This window comes from Pseudophryne corroboree, chromosome 4 (genome assembly GCF_028390025.1).
Source record: "Pseudophryne corroboree isolate aPseCor3 chromosome 4, aPseCor3.hap2, whole genome shotgun sequence".
NCBI lineage: Eukaryota > Metazoa > Chordata > Amphibia > Anura > Myobatrachidae > Pseudophryne > Pseudophryne corroboree.
This window is the reverse complement of record NC_086447.1, coordinates 276,712,980-276,735,824: the sequence shown is the minus strand read 5'-3', so window position 1 is coordinate 276,735,824 and position 22,845 is coordinate 276,712,980. Positions and strand designations below refer to the sequence as shown.

The window sequence follows — 22,845 nt, the reverse complement described above, 5'->3', positions numbered from 1 at the left end:
TATAATGCCCGAGTGTGTGACTATATCTCTCAGGGTAACCCCCTGCTTTTTATCAGCAGGTTCCTTCAGGGCGGCCGTATCCGGAGACGTTAGTGCCACCTTTTCTGATAAGCGTGTAAGCGCTGTATCTACCCTATGGGGTATTTCCCAACGTGACCTATCCTCTGGCGGGAAAGGGTACGCTGCCAATAACCGTTTAGAAATTATCAATTTCTTACCGGGGGAAGACCACGCTTCCTCACACACCTCATTTAATTTCTCGGATGCAGGAAAAACTACTGGTAGTTTTCTGTCACCAAACATAATACCCTTTTATGAGGTACCTGGGGTATTATCATAAATGTGTAATACATTTTTCATTGCCTCAATCATGTAACGGGTGGACCTATTTGGAGGGTACACTAGTCTCATCGTCGTCGACACTGGAGTCGGTATCCGTGTCGACATCTGTTTCTGCCATCTGAGGTAGCGGGCGTTTTTAGAGCCCCCCATGACATTTGAGACGCTGGAACAGGCACAAGCTGAGTAGCCGGCTGTTCTGTGTCGTCGACCTTTTGTGTAAGGAGTTGACACTTTCACAGAATCCTTCCATAAGTCCAACCACACCGGTGTTGATCCCGCAGGGGGTGACATCACATTTACAGGCATTCGCTCCGCCTCCACATCATTATCCTCCTCATACATGTCGACACAGCCGTACCGACACACAGCATACACACAGGGAATGCTCTGACAGAGGACAGGACCCCACAAAGCCCTTTGGGGAGACAGAGGGAGAGTATGCCAGCACACACCAGGGCGCTATATATCACAGGGATATCACATATAAAGAGTGTTTTCCCTTATAGCTGCCTATATATACATATTGTATACTGCGCCTAAATTGTGCCCCCCCTCTCTTTTTAACCCTTTCTGTAGTGTATTGACTGCAGGGGAGAGCCAGAGAGCTTCCCTCCAACGGAGCTGTGAGGGAAAAATGGCGCCAGTGTGCTGAAGGAGATAGCTCCGCCCCTTTTTCGCGGACTTTCTCCCGCATTTTTATGGATTCTGGCAGGGGTTAAAAAGCACCTATATAGCCTCTGGGGCTATATATGGTGCCAGTTTGCCAGCCAAGGTGTCAGTATTGCTGCTCAGGGCGCCCCCCCCCAGCGCCCTGCACCCATCAGTGACCGGAGTGTGAGGTGTGCATGAGGAGCAATGGCGCACAGCTGCAGTGCTGTGCGCTACCTTGGAGAAGACCGAAGTCTTCAGCCGCCGATTTTCCGGACCACCTTCTTGCTTCTGGCTCTGTAAGGGGGACGGCGGCGCGGCTCCGGGAACGGACGACGAGGTCGGGTCCTGTGTTCGATCCCTCTGGAGCTGATGGAGTCCAGTAGCCTAAGAAGCCCAAGCTACCACCACTTAGGTAGGTTCGCTTCTTCTCCCCTTAGTCCCTCGATGCAGTGAGCCTGTTGCCAGCAGGTCTCACTGAAAATAAAAAACCTAACAAACACTTTCTTCCTAGGAGCTCAGGAGAGCCCCTAGTGTGCATCCAGCTCAGCCGGGCACAGAAATCTAACTGAGGCTTGGAGGAGGGTCATAGGGGGAGGAGCCAGTGCACACCAGATAGTCCTAAATCTTTCTTTAGATGTGCCCAGTCTCCTGCGGAGCCGTCTATTCCCCATGGTCCTTACGGAGTCCCCAGCATCCACTAGGACGTCAGAGAAAAACAAAAACAAAAAAAATATATATATATATATATATATATATATATATATATATATATATATATATATATATATATATATATATATATAAATAAAGAACTAGCCAAAATAAATTCATGCTTACATAGGGGGTAATTCAGACCTGATCGCTAGGCTGCATTTTCGTACAGCCTGCGATCAGGTCTGAACTGCGCATGCACCGCAATGCACAGGCGCGTCGGTCCGCAGCGCCGGGCAGTAACGGGATGTGCGGGAAAAGCGAACACACGGGCAATAGCAAGGTGACTGACAGGAAGAGGCCGTTTGTAGGTGGCAACTGACAGTTTTCAGGGAGTGTCCGGAGAAACGCAGGAGGGACCAGGCGTTTGAAGGGAGGGTTTCGGACGTCAGCTCCGGCCCCGATCATCGCACTGGAAGAGTAAGTCCTAGGCTGTGCAGCTCTCTGCACAAGCGATCGCACCCCTGCACAGCAATTTCCCCCTCCCCTGTAGGCGGCGACTACCTGATCGCAGGGATGCAAAAAACGCACCCTAGCGATCAGGTCTGAATTAGGCTCATAGAAATAAAGAGATCTAACATGATACAAGCCTTAAAAGAAATCACTTAGAGCCAACAAATATTCCCATCACAATGAAATATCCAGCCTAGATACATGGGTCTTCATTTATGATTAATAATAATTATTGGTTGTTTGCTTTTATGTGTCACACACGCAAATGTATACACATATATATGTCCACACGCACACATATGGATATAGGGGGTAATTCTGAGTTGATCGCAGCAGCAAGTTTGTTAGTAATTGAGCAAAACCATGTGCACTGCAGGGGGGGCAGATATAACATGTGCAGAGAGAGTTAGATTTGGGTGGGTTATTTTGTTTCTGTGCAGGGTAAATACTGGCTGCTTTATTTTTACACTGCAATTTAGATTTCAGTTTGAACACACCCCACCCAGATCTAACTCTCTCTGCATATGTTATATCTGCCTCCCCTGCAGTGCACATGGTTTTGCCCAACTGCTAACAAAATTGCTGCTGCGATCAACTCAGAATTAGGCCCATAGTTACAATGCTGCCGGACGTGATCCCAGCGGCCTAAATACAGAAGCCGGAATCCCGACTGGCGTCATAATACAGACATCAAAATCCCGACGGAGATCGGGATCACGGCATCAAAACACCAACGCCAGGAATCCCGAACATTCTTCTAGCAGGAAGCGCTCCAATTTAGGGAAGTTCACCCTTATAATTCACTGTGCATGTAATCCGCATTATCTACATCAGAGGTTCTCAAACTCGGTCCTCGGGAGCCCACACAGTGCATGTTTTGCAGGTAACCCAGCAGGTGCACAGGTGTATTAATTACTCACTGACACATTTTAAAAGGTCCACAGGTGGAGCTAATTATTTCACTTTCGATTCTGTGAGGAGACCTGCAAAACATGCACTGTGTGGGCCCCCGAGGACCGAGTTTGAGAACCTCTGATCTACATCCATTCAGTTCTGTGGTGGCTGCAAGAATTATCATTGGTCTATTTTCACACGTGGTCCATGTGATCACTGTACAGTGACTGCATTTTACTAACTTATTTGCATTAAAAAATATATATATATATATTGTAATATATGGCAAACGTGATGAGTTCTAAACTATTTGCATTGTCAGTCTTCTTGAGCTGCATTACATATATTAAATAACATTAATGTCACATTTTTGTACTGGTACTTTAGATGTTTGACTGAGTACTAATCTACTCAGAGACCAGCAATGATATTGAAGAGCCCTCAAACTGATTTCCAAACTTAAAATGTAACAAAAGCAATTACCTTCCTGCTTCTCTCACTTGATTTTAGAAATCACAGATTTCTAAGTATGTGAACAAGTGTAGGGAGGGCTCCAAGCTGGTGTCTGCATTAGCCTGCCTGCCAGTAACGTCATGGAACCACCTCAATCAGATACAGAGAGCAGTGTCCTCCTATTCATGGAGGAGCCCTTGAGAGCGTTTAATGCAGTCTCAAAATCTCCGGAATATACAGTTGTGCTCATAAGTTTACATACCCTAGCAGAATTTGTGATTTTCTGGCCATTTGTCAGAGAATATGAATGATAACTCACAAACTTTTCTTCCGCTCATGGTTAGTGGTTGGGTGAAGCCATTTATTGTCAAACAACTGTGTTTACTCTTTTTAAATCATAATGACAACAAAAACTACCCAAATGACCCTGATCAAAAGTTTACATACCCCAGTTCTTAATACCGTGTATTGCCCCCTTTAACATCAATGACAGCTTGAAGTCTTTTGTGGTAGTTGTGGATGAAGCTCTTTATTTTCTCAGATGGTAAAGCTGCTCATTCTTGGCAAAAAGCCTCCAGTTCCTGTAAATTCTTGGGCTGTCTTGCATGAACTGCACGTTTGAGATCTCCCCAGAGTGGCTCAATGATATTGAGGTCATGAGATTGAGATGGCCACTCCAGAACCTTCACTTTATTCTGCTGTAGCCAATGACATGTCGACTTGGCCTTGTGTTTTGGATCATTGTCATGTTGGAACGTCCAAGTATGTCCCATGCGCAGCTTCCGGGCTGATGAGTGCAAATTTTCCTCCAGTATTTTCTGATGACATGCTGCATTCATCTTGCCATCAATTTTGACCAAGTTTCCAGTGCCTTTGTAGCTCACACATCCCCAAAACATCAGTGATCCACCTCCGTGTTTCACAGTAGGAATGGTGTACTTTTAATCATAGGTCTTGTTGACTCCTCTCCAAATGTAACGTTTATGGTTGTGGCCAAAAAGTTCAATTTTGGTCTCATCACTCCAAATGACTTTGTTACAGAAGTTTTGAGGCTTGTCTCTGTGCTGTTTGGAGTATTGTAAGCGGGATGCTTTGTAGCATTTGCGTAGTAATGGCTTTCTTCTGGCGACTCGACCATGCAGCCCATTTTTCTTCAAATGCCTCCTTATTGTGCATCTTGAAACAACCACACCACTTTTTTTTCAGAGAGTCCTGTATTTCAGCTGAAGTTATTTGTGGATTTTTCTTTGCATCCCGAACAATTTTCCTGGCAGTTCTGGCTGAACTTTTTGTTGGTCTACCTGACCGTGATTTGGTTTCCACAGAATCCCTCATTTTCCACTTCTTAATTAGAGTTTGAACACTGCTGATTGGCATTCTCAATTGCTTAGATATCTTTTTATATCCCTTTCCTGTTTTATACAGTTCAGTTACCTTTTCCCGCAGATCTTTTGACAATTCTTTTGCTTTCCCCATGACTCAGAATCCAGACACATCAGTGCAGCACTGGATGAAAGATGCAAGGGTCTTTCAGGAGTCCAGAAACTCACTGACTTTTTATACACACACACCGATTACAAGCAAACAGATCACAGGTGAGGATGGTTACCTTTAGTAGCCATTCAAATCCGTTTGTGTCAACTTGTGTGCATGTTTTCAGGCCATAATTTCCAGGGTATGTAAACTTTTGATCAGGGTCATTTGGGTAGTTTCTGTTGTCATTATGATTTAAAGAGAGTAAACACAGTTGTTTGACAATAAATGGCTTCACCCAACCACTAACCATGAGTGACAGAAAAGTTTGTGAGTTATCATTCATATTCTCTAACAAATGGCCAGAAAATCACAAATTCTGCTAGGGTATGTAAACTTAAGAGCACAATTGTACTTTGATGTGAATAATGTAAGCTAATGGGCCTGTACACACACAAAGACTTTCTGACAAGTTGTGATTTTACTGCAGCACGCAGGTGCAGGTGAATGCTTGCTAAAATACATATCACTATGCTGCAAGAAGGCTTTGATTCACAAATGAGCAACTTCTGACACTCTCTTAGAGCAAGGACAAAGTTCTGGTTCTGTCAATGCTTTAATTAGCATTGTTTTTCAATGCCCATATGTGAAAGCCCTAATGATCTGGCATGGGCCATTTACTTGGAATTAACTTGCTCAGTGATGCCTCACCTGCCTGCATTGCCAAGGAGAATATGAAAGGATGTGCAGATAGCGTTACCACCTTTTCTGGAAAATATACTGGAATTCCTTCTAAGAGTCTCCCTATAATTACTATTGGCTTCTAACTAAAGGCTATTTCAGTCCCAAAACTGCCACTGCTTTTACAAAGGAAACACGTACTTTGGAAAAAAACAAACTATGTTTTTGTTAAAAACAAATGTACGCTTAGCGCATTTGCGCAAACCTTACAATATTTATGAAGTAGAAAACATAAACTGTTATTTTTGTAGATCTAGACCCCGATTCAGAGCTGTATGCTAATGTCAATGCAACGGCGAAAGTGAACGCAGATACTGTGTAAGAATATGCAAACGCTGCAGCCGCCTGGATTTATATTGGGACACTCACTGGCGGCTTTGCAAGTCCCAGCGGATGTGTACAAAGATGCAGCGTTAATCACGGATCAGTCGATTAGCGAACATCTGAATAACCCTACTGTCGTGCAGCATGGCCACAAGAAGTAAAAACGCTGGAGCCACGGGATCATAGATGTAGGCTCGAAAATGGTCATGACATGCTTATTTTACCACCACTCCCCAGTGCCCCTCGCAAATGGAGCCTGTTAATTACTTTGTGAATAAATCCTCTCTGCTGTTGCTGTCGCAAGAACATAGCGGCACATGTGCAGTGAGAGTTGGACGCACACGCCGATAATCGCTCAACTGAGAAGACATTGGTTTTGCGCACAACTCTGAATCAGGGCATTAGGGCCAGATGTACTAAGCCTTGAAAAGTGTAAATTTCATGGTAATAAAGAACCAACCAACCAGCAACAAACTGTAATTTTTCAAACACAGCCTGTGACACGGCAGTTAGGAGCTGATTGGCTGGTACTTTATCACCATGAAATATATCACTTTTTAAGGCTGAGGCCACCATTTATCAAGCCTTGGAGAGTGATAAATAGCAGGGTGATAAAGTACCAACCAAACAGCTCCTAACTGCCATGTCACAGGCTTTGTTTGAAACATGACAGTTAGGGGCTGGTTGGCTGGAACTTTATCACCATGCTGTTTATTACTCTCTAAGGCTTGATAAACCCGGGCCTTAGTACATCTGGCCCTTAGATACAAAATCAGTATCATACAGAAAGAAGGATTTTAGCTCTATAGATGTCAGTACACTTATGTAGCCTAGGTAGAGAATACATATTGTATGTGGTGAAATTCCCCTAAACAAAACCCTTATTTAGTACCAGACTACTTAATATTGCAATTTTATATATGTATATGTATCACCTTAATCTATATGATAAAAGGAAAATATACCGTAGAAGAGATAAATGATCTCAAAGCCACAAACAGGGAGCATTCAGGGTATCACCTGACCAAACACTGGGGACATTCTTACAGAATCACTAATCAGTTAATTTGTTACCATGGTGATCATGCACATCTGTAACTTGGCTTTGTAGAGTGACCGAAATATGCAGTTCTGAACCACTATCCTAAAATACATTCTTAAATAACTTGGCTTTGCAGAAACAGAGGCTGAGCAAGCACTACACATGGAGAACCACCCAGAGTGTCTCAGAAAACAGATTTTAGCCACGATATATCTAAACTCTTTAAAAGAAGGTTATATAGTTAAGGGCGCTCATATTAGGACAACAACCCTGCCAAGTCGTGTCCCACAGCCCCTGTACATGCTGTAAGTTACTGACACATCAGCAAGAAGACAAAATTATATACTTGTATGTAATGTCTGGAATGTTCTGCATTTCAAGTTAACACAGATATAAAATAGTAAGGAAGAAAACTTACTGATGTGTAGTTGGACCTGGCCTGTTTCTGGTTCCGGGACTCCTGTTCCTGGAACTGTAGTCCTGCAAGGTGCTTCTCCAAGGCTTCCCAGTCCATTGTAGGAAGCTGGGCTTCATCCCTCATAGGGGGCCCTGAACCAGAAAATGAGTTTAGTGGAGGCAATCTACCAGTGTTATTCTGTGGTTTAGGAGGGCTGTGCTTTGCTCTATTTGGGGGCTTCCCGGTTACCAAGTTTCCATTTAATTTGTGCCGATGAGAAGGGTTTCCATTGATAGCAGAAAGGTGACCTCCTTTAATGTCCTCAAACTCTTCCGCTAAACTCCTGCCAGCGGCAGTCCTCGCAAAACAATTGTCCTTAGGAAATCCATCATCAACAGCTTCTTCTTCCTCCTCCTCGTCTTCATCCTCCCACTCATCGCTCACCTTATCCACCAAAAAGTCCTCCTCATAATCCTCCAGGGCAGCCAGCTCCAGGCTGGGGGAAGACTTACAGTCCGAGCAAGGGGTCACTTTGTTGGAGCTGGATTCGGAACTTGAGCGGCTACAAGCATCACTTCCTAAATCCATGCCATCCTCTCTGTAATCCTGGGAGTGAACAGAACAGCCAAACCAAAGGGAGACAGAAAAGGTGAAAGAAAGATTAATGTTTTGCTTTGTTTTCATCAAAGTCAAGCACCCTGTCTATACTCGCTCTCTGGGAATAAAGAAAAACTCACAACATGAAGCAACTGGAAACTGTCAGGGAGAATATCCATCCCCTGAGGCTGTAAAGATTCCTGTCCTCCTCCCACTCTGTGCTGCACTCTGCTCACCTCCAGGAGATGATTTACATACACATCGGTGACCGTGTGATAATAAGCAGAATACCCACATATTACAATCCTTTCTACACCTCGTGATTAATTAAATTCCTTCACTATTGTATATATTTTAGCTATAAGCGTTAGGATCGTGTTGGCACATCTTTGGTGTTTTATTTCTGCAGACTCATTCGGTAACAGAAGATCCAGTCACCTGGCAGAGAACTGCATTTATAATCGGATGTATATTTATACAGTGCCTAAGCTTGGGTGCTCAGTCTTTGCAGTATCTATACAGCAGCCAGGAAAATGACAATTCTAGAGATATTTATAATGCTTTTACCAAAGGAGTCAGGAGAGATGATCCTGCACCAATGAGCTTACACTCTATCCACGACAACGTACAGTATGAAGAAGATGTGAATTATAAAAATCTAATTACAGTCACATGAATGCTGAACAGGAGTGCTGAAAGGACTAATAAAATGGCAAAGATTTAATTGTTGCGGACATTGGAGAAAATTCTGAAACCCTGTCATGCAAACAGACACAAAATTGGCATAACTACACAATAACTGATTAAACACCTAGTATAACATTAATGGTATTAACCAATTAGCAAGTAAATGTAACAGAGAAAGACTGTAACTGCAATAAATTGATACAATGGCTTTCCTTGATGGTCTCAGAATACTGCAACAGCATGAATAGGCAATTCATTTTCATTCAGTACCTGGACATAATAAAGAGTATAAACCTGATTTCCATTTTTATTAAAGATCAGTCATTTGTGGCATATCTACCAAATACTAATCTAAGCTTTCTTACCCATAGAGTCACCTGAGACTGAGAGAAGATTGCACTTTCAGCATCATTATTGTGGCTCTGCAATAAAGTGAAGGCCACGGAACAATGCAGGCAACACACAAGCATGTAGAAGACATCTCATATAGCCACAAATACATATAACATTAGGCACATGCATAATCCATACACTGCAGGCAAATCTACCCCCATACTTCTTACTTAAAACTGCATTTTTCCAGGGCTCTACTTGGTTTCCAGACATCTAGAAGTATATACACTAGAAGCATAGATACACACTAATGCACACATACATGATCCTGCATATGTGCACCACCTGTGTATACAGCAGCCTGCACTCCAAGGTAGTCACATAACACATGCACACAATGGTCTGTCAAATCATGTATACAATCGTAACAGCCTGACACACACTAATATATCTATATATATATATATATATATATATATATATATATATACACACACATACATACATACATTACTTATATATATTGTGACATATTCCTACAGGTGACACTCCTATACTGTATGTGAGCGGCCACATTGTGCCCTCACTTGCCATTCAGCCCACCGTGATCCTCCCCTACCTGCTGCACGGAGCCTGTACCTTAAAGCCCTCCATCCCTGAGCCGCTAAGTGACGCAGCGCCGCCCGCTCCCTCCTTCTCAGTCACCCAGGACTGGAGGACACTGAGCACCGGCGCCGCCTGGCCGGCACACACATCCACAGCTACGGAAACTCCTCACTCCCAGCCCCAACACGTCACTGCGTAAAGTGCCGGGAATAGGAATTCCGGAGGATACGTACGTATTTAGCATGACTGGGGTGCCGGCTGCTGCTGCTGTATAAACTGGGCTTTTGTTCGGTTGCTACGGATCCTAGCGCCACCTAGCGGACAGAGGTTAGGTAAATCAGGGCGCGCCCTCTACATAGTGCACAAAGCTCTTTTCATATCTAGTTGGACAGTTATACAGTAAGACCTCTTTCTTTTCCTAAAACGAATTTCAACTGATCTGGAACCGAACAGATTTTTTTATTTTATTATATTTATTTTAGAGCTGTCTTTTTATGTATTGCTGAAGCTCCGATATGAGCATTTCACTCTATATCAGTGGTTCTCAGACTGTGTGCCGTGGCACCCTGGGGTTCCCTTGGCTTTGACCATACTTGGCTACTTTTGAAAACGCATTTCAGGGAGATGTGAAAGTAACACCTATCAGTGCGGATGTGTACTGCTACATCTGAGAGGCATGTCCTAAAAATCACTTACATCTAAATGTAAATGAGCCCCAAAGTTAGTAAGATCTACTTGTTGAAGAAAAGACACTTATATTTTGCAGAATTTGTTTGTGTATTGTGCTTTACAAGAGGTTTCATATACTGTAAGTGGCCACGAGAAACTTTTTTTAAAATGCATGTAGCCATAGGGATCATTGAGGCAGATGTATTATCCTGGAGAAGGCATAAGGAAGTGATAAACCAGTGATAAATGCAAGGTGATACACGCACCAGCCAATCACCTCCTAACTGTTAATTTACATATTGATGCTGATTGGCTGGTGGCTTTATCACCTTGCACATATCACTGCTTTATCACTTCCTTATGCCTTCTCCAGGTCAATACATCTGCCCCACTGTGCCTTATAACCATACTTGCCTACTTTTGAAAAAGCATTTCAGGGAGACTGTGAAAGTAACAACAATCAGCGCGGTCGCTTACTGCTACATCGGAGAGGCGTGTCATGAAAATTACTTACATCTAAATGTAAATGATCCCATACCTCCCAACTGTCCCGATTTTGGCGGGACAGTCCCGTTTTTCACGGTCTGTCCCGCTGTCCCACTCGCGCGTCGCAGTGTCCCGCGGGTGGGGCGGCAGTTGGGAGATTCCCTCCCTGTCACTCGCTCCTCTGTGGAGAGCAGCGGTGAATAGATGCTGTGCGCATGCGCACAGCGTCTATTCACGGCAGAGAGGGACAGGGGGCATGACCAGCAGCTCTCACAGCGCTGTTCATGCCACCATAATGACGAAAACAGGGGTGTGGCTTGCGATCGAGGCACTTGCCGTGAGGCCACGCCCCTTTCCGTTAGGTCACGCCCCCTAAAAACGGCGCACGCGTTGCTGTCCCTCCACCGCTGAGATCAAAGTTGGGAGGTATGTGATCCCCAAAGTTAGTAAGATCTACTTGTTGAAGAAAAGACACTGATATTTTTCAGGATTTGTTTGTGTATTGTGTTTTACAAGAGCTTCCATATACTGTAAGTGGCCATAGGGATCATTGGGGCATATGTATTAACCTGGAGAAGGCATAAGGAAGTGATAAACCAGTCATATGGGCAAGGTGATAAAGGCACCAGCCAATCAGCTCCAAGATGTAAATTAACAGTTAGGATCTGATTGGCTGGTGCCTTTATCACCTTGCACATATCACTCGTTTATCACTTCCTTATGCCTTCTCCAGGTTAATACAGCTGCCCCATTGTGCCTTATAACCAGTGCAGGGAAATGGCACTAATGATCCCTTTTGAATGTATGTATCTCTGATTTCTTTTTCCCCAAAGAATGTTATAGGCCCTACACACTGGGCGATATCACTCAAAGATATGAACGATCTCGTTCATTATTGAACAAGATACTGTTCATATCTTTTAGTGTGGAGGCACCAGCGATGAACGATGCGCGGCCCCGCGCACCTTCATCGCTGGTGCCCCGTCAGCTGTGCATGCAGGCCAATATGGACGATCTCGTCCATATTTGCCTGCACTTCTATGGAGCCATGCGATGGGGGGAGTGAAGTAACTTTCACTCCCCCCGTCACTGCCCCCCGCCACCAGGTCGCCCGTCGGCCGTATCTGCCGCCGAGCAGCTCGGCGGCGGATCTTTAAATATGTAGGGCCCTTAAGAGCTGCATAATGGGGTTAAGGTGCAATCAGGGAGATTGCTGGACTTTTCAGGGAGTGAGGGAGATTGCTTCTATTTCAGGGAGTCGCACTGCAGAATGAGGGAGGGTAGGCAACTATACTTATAACCAATGCAGAGAAAGGGCACTGATGTTCCCATTTGAATGTATGTATCTGTGATTATCCCCCTCCCCTCCCAGAGTGTAACAGCTGCATACTGTACCTCCCAACATGACCCTCTCCAGGAGGGACAAAATGCTCTGCTTCTGGATTTTTCTCTTAATTTATGATTGCTGGTACTTGTGTTGAACAGGTTAGTAGATAACAAAGGTGTTGCAGCACAGGTGATTATTATCCTTTCTTTTTATGGTGCCACAAGGGTTCCGCAGCGCCCAATTACAGAGTACATAAACAAATAAACAGGAAAACAGCAACTTACAGTTGATGACAGTATAGGACAAGTACAGGATAGATAAACATAGTTACATCAGCAGATGACACTGGAATAAGTATCAGGTGGCAGAAGACTGCTGTATTTGGTGTAGTTGAAGATTATTAAAGTAAGAAAGGATAAGCACATGAGGGAAGAGGGCTCTGCTCATGAGAGCTTACATTCTAAAGGGGAGGGGTAGACAGACAGGGGTGACACAGATGGGGTACATAGAGAGCGTAGAACAGAGGGTTAGGATGAGATTTGGCTGGGTTTGGTGAAGAAGTGGGTCTTGAGAGATCTTTTGAAGTTTTGTAGAGAGGTGGAGAGTCTGAGGGGGAGAGGTAGGAAATTCCAGAGAAGTGGTGCAGCACGTGAAAAATCTTGGAGGTAGGAGTGGGAGGAAGTACTCAGTAGACAGGAGAGTCGGCATGCATTAACAGAGCGAAGAGGACTGGTGGGAATGTAAAGGGAGATAAGGTCAGAGATGTAGATGGGAGAGGAGTGGGTGAGGGCTTTGTAAGCGAGTGTGAGAAGCTTGAAATGGATTCTGAAAGGGAAGGGGAGCCAGTGAAGGTCTAGTAAGAGAGGAGAGGTGGACGTAGTGCGTTTGGTGAGGAAGATGAGCCGGGCAGCAGCATTGAGGATAGATTGGAGTGGAGAGAGGTATTTGTCAGGAATGCCAGTCAGGAGGAGATTACAGTAGTAGTGATGGTAATCATACATTTAGAGGGAAGTCTAGGAGCAGAGCATTCTGTCCTGGCGAGGGTCATGTTGGGAGGTATGCAGCTGCATAATGGGGTTAAGGTGCAATCAGGGACATTGCTGGACTATTCAACTAGTCAAGGAGATTGCTGCTATTTCAGGAGTCTCCTGCAGAATGAGGAAGGGTAGGCAAGTATGACTTAAACCAGGGGTGGGGAACCTTTTTTCTACCAAGGGCCATTTGAATATTTATAAAATCCTTCGGGGGCCATACAAAAATTATCAATTTAAAAATTAGCCTGCCCCCAGTAGATATGCCCCCTAGTAGCACTGCTTACACACACACATTAAAAGAAAAAAAAAAACACAATACTCACCAGCCCCGCTACTGCTTCCGGACCCTTGCCCTCTGCCTGGCTGCCCGCTTCTCAGAACTATGGGAGAGACGTCATGACATATCTCCCATAGCACACACGCATACTGCTAGAGGCGTAAGCCGGAGCTCAGGAGTGAGCTCCTGCCTCCGGCTGTTGCTGAGGGGAAGAAGCCAGGCGCCCGCTAGTAACAAAATCTCAGCGGGTGCCCGGCATCTGCCTTGGTTAGGTGAGCCTGGACGGGCCGGATCAAGTGGCTTTGCGGGCCTTATACGGCGCGAGGGCCTGAGATTCCCCACCCCTGACTTAAACAAAGTGACTGCTCTGCAGAGGAACCTAATTGAGGCAGAGATTCTAAGGGGATGTGGTGTAGGTGAGACTGTGTTTATACCATGTATACCCTTTATACCCATCAGTTTTTTTCTTTTCAGTCTAAGCCCCTGCAGTTTCCAGTAAGCTTCTGCTTAGCTATGATGATCAACAAGTCACAGGGGCAAACACTCAGGGCTGCAGGCGTAGATCTTAGGACCAGCTGCTACAAGCATGGCATAGGTGTCACTGTCACTGGTGACACCTGGAGTGGAGGGGAAAGAAATGGTATTGCAGGGCGTGTGGCTAAGCCGCGCAATGGCATAAAGGAGGCATGGTCTCATAGATAGCGGCGTTGCCTTGTGGCTCAAATCTCCATTTTATCGCTCTAGGTGTCCCGGGGGGTTGCGGACTGCACCCGGGAACTAGTGTGTACGTGGTGCTGGTTCCTGCACAGTGACAGAGGCTGGGTGCTGCACGTAATGTCACAGTGCAACACCCGGCTCCTGTCACTGAAGAGGAGCTGACACTTTGGTGTCACCCCTTGGCGAGTGACACTTGGGTGCGGGCCGCACCCCCGTTGTGACGCCACTGACCCATGGGAAGCTTTACGTGGCTTACCCACGTGTTAGCAGCCCCAAGCATCTTTTGTGTTTGTCCCTGAAGAAAAACTGCAAATATTGTTTACAAATAAATGTTGTGATCAATGGGCCTAATTCAGTAAGGATTACAAATTCTGCGCATGAGCTTGCATCCTCATAGCAATTTTTGCAGTTGGATCGCTTATTGCGATTGCAATCCAACCTGAATCAGGCCCTATGTGTAAAATATAAAATATACATCACAATATTAGATGGCACTAAGGGGCTAATTAAGACCTGATCGGTGCTGCGAGTTTTTGCACAGCAGTGATCAGGCCTGAACTGCGCTGGCGCCACAGTGCGCCGGCGCATGGCAGACAGCCAACGGCTGTCTTAGCCCTGCGATCTCCTCTGCCTGATTGACAGGCAGAGGCGGTTGCTGGGTGGGCCGGCGTCGTTTAGCCACCATTTAGGGGGCAGGGGCTGGGCAATGCAGGTGTGCCCGGACCGTTGGGGAGGCGGGCCGCGGTGGCTGCATGACATCACACGCAGCCGCTGCGACCCGGGCTGCATCAAGTAGCTCCCTACCAGCACGCAGGAGCTGCTCTGGCTGGGAGCTACTCTTCCAGTACAATAGCATTGCCACTGTGTGATGCTTTTGTACTTGTGCGGGGGGGTCGGCCCTGACATGTGGGGTGGACTAGCCCTGTACTGGGCGTCCCCCCGCATATCAGGGAAGCTGATCGTAGATGTGCTAAATTTAGCACATCTACGATCAGGTCTGAATCACCCCCTAAGCGAGCAAAACTGTAGTAATAAAAATGCAAACGGTGGTAATAAAAATTTTCAGTTCTGAATGTAATAGTTTTAAATAATAAGTAAAATCACATTTCCCTTAGGACAGTCATGTAAACAACAACTTCAACAAGGGCCTCAAAACAGAAATAACCAGTCTTAGCCGGTCTGGTGGGGTGTGAGAGGTCATGCTGTGATGTCATAATGACAACTGCCTATATCAGGGCTCTGCTGTTGCTGTCACTCACATATACCTCCAGAGGCCTGGCCTGGCACGGCACAGCACACTGGTAGAAGGTTAGTGACTGGACAAAGATAAGAGCAGCTTAGTTCGAATCGTCGGCAGACTTTTAGCCATGCTTGCCTACCTGACCCCCTCAATGAGGAAGAAAATGCTCTGTTCCTGGGCTTTCCTGGTAATGTATGATTGCCATCACCTGTGGTGAGCTAGTTAATTGATAAGAAAGGCGTTTCACCACAGGTAATGGCAATCATACATTACCAGGAAAGTCCAGGAACAGAGCATTTTCTCCCTCATGGAGAGGGTCAGGTAGGCAAGTATGCTTTTAGCATGACTATCATACCCTCCAACATGAACCATTCCATTAGGTACAAACTGCTCTGTTCCTGGACTTCCCTCTTAATTTATGATTGCCATCACCTGTGAAGAAACACCTTTCTTATCATTTAACTAGTTCAAGACAGGTGACGGAAATCATCAATCAAATGGGAAGTCCAGGAACAGAGCATTTTATACCTAATGGAATGGGTCATGTTGGAGGGTCTGGACTATTATAATATATGACTTATGACCTTGGGGATAGCATAGTATTGGATAAAAAACAAAATCTCACACCTATTGGGACAGTGCCGTTACTTAACAACCACAAGCGGCTGCAAATGTGCCTTTGGAGATATTTGAAAAGCACTGTCTAGATAGGCCTACAGTATAAGGGGGCAGATGTATTAACCTGGAGAAGGCATGAGAAAGTGATAAACCAGTGATAAGTGCAAGGTGATAACACACCAGCCAATCAGCTCCAATATGTAAATTGACAGTTAGGAGCTGACTGGCTGGTGCGTTTATGACCTTGCACTTATCACTGTTTTATCACTTCCTTATGCCTTCTCCTGGTTAATACATCTGCCCCGATGTTCCTAATTAAGGGGCAGATTTATTAAGCTCGGTGAAGTGATAAAGTGTAAGGTGATAAAGGACCAGCCAATCAGATCCTAACTACCATATCACAGGCTGGGTTTGAAAAATGACAGTTAGGAGCTGACTGGCTGATCCTTTATCACCTTCCAATTTATCACTTCACCGAGCTTAATAAATCTACCCCTAAATCCTTTATGTGCGGCTGCACCTATGACATCTCCTTGGAGTTGTTTGGTGAGCCTGTAATGTTGCAAATTAAATCCTTTACTCTCTCTCTGCCTTCCTAAATCTCAGTGTGCCAGTATTGCAGGCTGATCCATTTTTATTAATGTGCAGAGATGTAAAAGAATTATATTGTGCTTTAATCATTACTTTTGTTTTTATCCAATACTATATACAGATATAACCATGCTGATCATGGCTACATCTGAGGGAAATGTGCATCCTCGACGCAGCTATGCGCGCCTGCGCCTAGCCGTGCCGATCTGTGGCATTTTCCGCTCCCATCCATGCGAATGGGGCACACACATCCTAGATGTCCAGACGTACGTGGTGCAGTCGCGCCTAACAAGGCGCAATTGCGATAAGATGTAGCCACGACGAGAATGGTTACATTTGTATAGTTGTAATCCCTGTTAACATCAGAAATTAATGCAGGGCCCCGAAGTTCAGAGGGCCCCAAGTATTAAGGACATAAATAATGGGGCCACAGTGCCAATATTGCTTTTTAAAGTGTATGCTCCACCTGCTCAATTTAAGCAGGAAAACAATTAACAGGACACCTAAACGCTCCCCTCCCCTCCTTTTACCCCATTACTTGGTCCATTCCTTGTGGTCCATACTGTAATGCCATCATTATGTATGTTGCTGCGCTGGTGCTTTTATGTATGTCCGTGCCACCGCCACCGAAGAGCCGTGTAGCCCAGTATGAAAACCACCTGCCGGGCTCACTGACAGTCTGAGTCAAAGGCTCCATTTTTTTTAAAGATCCCCTTTGCCAAGTTAAGGGGGGTTGAGGGGTCCCCAGAGATATCAGTGTACTGGGCCCCAAGATTTCTGTTGCTGGCCCTGACTCTAACCCATACCCCTAACCTAACCTTAATGCCTGCTAGTAAAAAAATTGATATTTCTATGTATATAGGGGGTAATTCAGAATTGATCGCAGCAGCAAGTTTGTTAGCAGTTGGGCAAAACCATGTGCACTGCAGGTGTTTTGCAGAGAGAGTTATTTGGGTGGGTTATATTGTTTCTGTGCAGGGTAAATACTGGCTGCCTTATTTTTACACTGCAATTTAGATTTCAGTTTGAACACACCCCACCCAAATCTAACTCTCTCTGCACATGTTATATATGCCCCCCTCCCTGCTGTGCACATGGTTTTGCCCAGCTGCTAACAAAGTTGCTGCTGCGATGAACTCTGAATTAGGCCCATAGTGTATTGCCCGAAAATATCTGTGAATACAATGGTACCATAAGTGCGGTATATACTTGCACTTCTTTGCGGTGCGAGAACTTCTCCCCTAAGTGAGTTCAGCCCTATGAATAGAGGTTGTGTGATCCCTGTGCAAGCAGTCACAGAAAGGGTTAATCTCTGTAGTTTGTCACTCAAATTACATTGTTGCATTTTTTGCAGAAGTGGAGCTGGGAGCTGTAACCCACAGACCAGCTGCAATAATTATGCTGGGTACACACTAGACCAGTGGTTCTCAAACTGTGCTGTGGTAGCCTGGGGTGCCTCAGGACACTTGCAGGGGTGCCTTGGATTGGTGGTCCAAGACCAATTCAAAATATTTATAGTTAGTGTTATAGGCAAAACCAGTGCTGGTAGCTGGCAATCAACATATGTGTACAAACAGAAGGAAATCCTGTCCCCTACCATATAACTGAACCTAAGGATGAGAGAGAGATAGAAATATACTATGTTTTTTAGAGCTCCCCTCTGCCAAGTTAAGGTGGGTTGAGGGGGCCCCAGAGATATCAGTGTACTAGGCCCAAAGATTTCTGTTGCTGGCCATGCACCTGAGCCACATCTGAGAAAGCCAGAAGAGCCCTACACTGCCCGGGCCCAAAATTAGAACTGGCTCTGCAACCACTAAACCCACCAGTATTGATCATTCCAGGGCCTCAGTAGCGGCAAAACACTGACGGGCCTGGCTGTGCTTCTATGGCGGCACACCTGGAGACTGCTCCACGCCACAGTGGTTGGAAAACACTGCTGTAGCATATGCAGAATCAGACCAATTGGATTATGTTTGTGCTTTTCACAGATTTACTCCGATTTTTTCATTGTTTTGTTCTTAAATGAGGTTGTCACTAAAACACTGGAACAGTAATAAACAACATAACAACAGTGGAAATTGGGTTCATACAAAGCCTAACATAGCCAAAGATAAATAGGGAAACCGTACAATACAAATATATACATATAATAAAACTGTAAGGGTTGTGTCTGTACATAAACATTTTTTTTTTTTTTTTTAGAATTATATTTCTGGCATCACACAAAAACTACTGTATGAATTTATATCGCATTATCACTGTTGTATAGCTTAGTGACCTAGAAAAGGACTAAGGTATGCAGTGGCGTAACTAGAAATTTTTCTCCCCCAAGCCAAAAAATCCTTCGGCTTTACTAGTGCCTATAAGTGGCACTAGTAAAGGGACAAATATGTCAAAAAGGGGTGTGGCTTCATTTAAATGGGCGTGGCTTCACGTAAAGGGGTGTGGTATTGCAGGAAAAGACTACCTTATACCCCAGTTTTGCAACCTGCACGCCCAGACGTTAGCCACAACAGGAAAGAAAAATAATCCTGATTCATGCCTCTTACATTATTTGTCATTTTTCCTCCTTATAGTAATGCCCAGTATACATTATGCCACATACTGCAATGGCCCTTAGACATTATTCCACACACAATAATGCACGACACAATATGCACATACCGTAATGCCCCCGACACATTATGCCACACACCGTAATGCCTGTGACACATTATGACAGGAATCGCAATGCCCGTTATACATTATGCTACACACTGCAATGCCCCTGATACATTATAGCACATACAATGTCTGTGACACATTATGACACACACCGCAATGACCCTGAGACATTATACCACATACCACAATGCCCGTGATATAGTATACAACACACCGTAATGCCTGACACATTATGACACACACCGCAATGTCCGTGATACATTATGCCAAACACTGCAGTGACCCTGAGACATTATACCACATACCACAATGCCCGTGATATAGTATACAACACACCGTAATGCCTGACACATTATGACACACACCGCAATGTCCGTGATACATTATGCCAAACACTGCAGTGACCCTGAGACATTATACCACATACCACACAATGCCCGTGATATAGTATACCACACACCGTAATGCCCATTACACATTAAGTTCTACAGTAAGGCTTCCAATTACTTTTAAATTACCTGCTCGTTGCCAGGGGTCTCATGCTCTTGGTTCCATGCACGGTGCCAGGGGTTTTCATGCTCAGGGTGTCATGCTCGTTGCCAGGGGTTTCATGCACTGGGTGTCATGCTCGTTGCTAGGGGGTAGTGCTTGTTGCTAGGGCCGTGCCCCCAGTGCCACATATGCCCCCAGTGCCAGATATTCCCCCACAGTGCCAGGTATATGCACCCAGTGCCAGATATTCCCCCACAGTGCCAGGTATATGCCCCCAGTGCCAGATCTTCCCCCACAGTGCCAGGTATATGCCCCCAGTGCCAGATCTTCCCCCACAGTGCCAGGTATGTGCCCCCAGTGCCAGATATTCCCCCCAGTGCCAGGTATATGCCCCCAGTGCCAGATATTCCCCCCCAGTGCCAGGTATATGCCCCCAGTGCCAGATCTTCCCCCACAGTGCCAGGTATATGCCCCCAGTGCCAGGTATATGCCCCCCCCCAGTGCCAGATATTCCCCCACAGTGCCTGCTTCCCCCCCAGTGCCAGATATTCCCCCCCCAGTGCCAGGTATATGCCCCCAGTGCCAGATATTCCCCCACAGTGCCTGCTTCCCCCCCAGTGCCAGATACTCCCCCCAGTGCCAAATATTCCCCCCCCCCCAGTGCCAGGTATATGCCCCCCCAGTGCCAGGTATATGCCCCCAGTGCCAGGTATATGCCCCCCCAGTGCCAGGTATATGCCCCCAGTGCCAGGTATATGCCCCCAGTGCCAGGTATATGCCCCCCAGTGCCAGGTATATGCCCCCCCAGTGCCTGCTTCCCCCCCTCCCTTGTGTTGGAGGGACACAGAGCGCATAGCGCGCCTCTCCAGTGTCCCTCCTGGCTCTCCCCCGGCCGATCTAATAAAGGAAGTGCCGGTTCGTGAGCCAATCAGAGCTCACGAACGGCACTTCCTTATTAGACCGGCCGGGGGAGAGCCAGGAGGGACACAGGGGGGCGCGTCATGTGCGCTCCGTGTCCCTCCAACACAGGAGGCAGCAGCAGAGGGAAGGAGGGAGAGGAGACCGCAGATTGACATGCGGACGCTCGTCCGCATGTCAATCTGTGCAAAGTCAGTGGCGCCCCCGCAGCCCCTCGCCCCCAAGCCACCGCGAGGACTGCGGGGGCAGTAGTTACGCCACTGAAAGTATGTATGATCTCTATCTGACATCAGGGAGAGGAACAATAAATGAAAAACCAGACGCTTGCAGTGTGCAGGCTCCTCAAGTCCAAAAGGGATGCGGTTACGTGACCGGCGGTCACAATACCGGCACCGGCATCGACCAACAGGGACTATTCCCATAGAGTGCGAATAGAACCTGTGGCGAGCCCGCTGCGTGGCAAGCGCAGCAAGCCCACAAGGGGCTTTGTTGTTTTGTTGTGCTCCCCCCCCCCCCCCCCACACACACGCTGGCCATCTGACAGACGGGATCCCGGCGTCGGTATGGTGAACGCGGGTCTCCCAACCGCTGGTCACCCGATACCAACCCGTCCAAAATGACTATACAGTATGAGTGGAATTATTAAACTCACTTGACTCTGCCCAGGTTATACAACAGAACCCGACTTAAAGCATACTTGGCTACTTTTGAAAAAGCATTTCAGGGAGATGTGAAAGTAACACCTATCAGTGCGGACGTGTACTGCTACATTGAAGAGGCATGTCATAAAAATCACTTACATCCAAATGTAAATGAGCCCCAAAGTTAGTAAGATCTACTGTTGAAGAAAAGACACTTATATTTTGCAGATTTTGTTTGTGTATTGTGCTTTACAAGAGGTTCCATATACTGTAAGTGGCCACAAGAAACTTTTGTTTAAAATGCATGTAGCCATAGTGATCATGGGCCCTCATTCCGAGTTGATCGCTCGCTAGCTACTTTTAGCAGCCGTGTAAATGCATAGTCGCCGCGCACGGGGGAGTGTATTTTCATTTTGCAGAAGTGCGAACGCCTGTGCAGCCACACGGCAGCAAACACTTTTTGCGCAGCACAAGACCAGCCCTGTAGTTACTTATTCTGTGCGATGATTGCTGCGACCAGTGACACGGTAATGACGTCATATACCCGCCCAGCAAACGCCCGGCCACGCCTGCGTTTTTCCAAACACTCCTAGAAAACGGTCAGTTGCCACCCAGAAACTCCCACTTCCTGTCGATCTCCTTGCGTTCGGCTGTGCCATTGGAATTGTCGCTAGAACCAGTTCAAAACCACAAAGGACTTCGTACCCGTACGATGCGCGTGCACATTGCGGTGCATACGCATGCGCAGATTAGCCGTTATTTTCACTGATCGCTACGCAGCGACCAACGGCAGCTAGCGATCAATTCAGAATGAGGGCCATTGTGCCTTAAAACCAATGCAGGAAAATATGGCACTGATGTTCCCATTTGAATGTATGTATCTGTGATTATTCCCCCCCCCCCCCAAAGAATGAAACAGCTGCACAATGGGATTAAGGTGCAATCAGCGAGATTGCTGGACTATTCAAGGAGTCAGGGAGATTGCTGCTATTTCAGGGAGTCTCCTGCAGAATGAGGGAGGGTAGGCAAGAATGCCCTTGACACTTTCAGAGGTGTCCTGGGTTGGTTGTCCAGGACCAATTCAAATTATTTATGGTCAATGTAATAGGCATAACCAGTGCTTGTGGCTGTCAGTCATAAAACTTGTGGACAAACAGAAGCAAATCTTGTCCCTCACTACATAACTGATAACCTAAAGATGACATATAAACACAATTTACTCAATTTAATATTTCTTTCTAAATTTCTTAAGAACAAAGTTTTGGCCTACGGGTGCCGTGAAAAAAGTCTTATATTCTAGGGTGCTGTGATTCCAAAATGTTTTTGAACCACTGCCCTATGCACAGGGCCAGTTTTACGCATATGATGGCTGGATCAGCTGCGCCAGCGATATACGTGAAACTTAGCACTGAAAAGCCCCCTTATGCAGCACCTGCCCAGAGTCACACCGAGCAGGCAGTGGTGAGG

At 46.0% G+C, this 22,845-nt stretch overlaps 1 protein-coding gene and 1 long non-coding RNA gene across 7 annotated transcripts in view; one reads left to right on the top strand and one right to left on the bottom strand.

Moving 5' to 3' along the window:
* SCHIP1 (schwannomin interacting protein 1) overlaps window positions 1-22,845 on the bottom strand; it is an 821,995-nt gene that overhangs the window by 151,199 nt on the left and 647,951 nt on the right. For 3 of the 6 annotated variants that reach the window (XM_063916148.1, XM_063916147.1, XM_063916150.1), the window contains one exon: window positions 7,503-8,087. In XM_063916148.1, coding sequence (XP_063772218.1) covers window positions 7,503-8,087 — 585 coding nt within the window. Of the gene's footprint in view, window positions 1-7,502; window positions 8,088-9,717; window positions 9,906-9,937; window positions 10,015-22,845 lie in introns of those variants that run through there. The other 3 variants (XM_063916152.1, XM_063916151.1, XM_063916149.1) reach the window with 3 other exon arrangements.
* LOC134909364 (uncharacterized) overlaps window positions 15,440-22,845 on the top strand; it is an 83,124-nt gene continuing 75,718 nt past the window's right edge. Inside the window, exon 1 of the long non-coding RNA XR_010175896.1 lies at window positions 15,440-15,522. This is a non-coding gene — a long non-coding RNA (uncharacterized LOC134909364). The remainder of the gene's footprint in view (window positions 15,523-22,845) is intronic.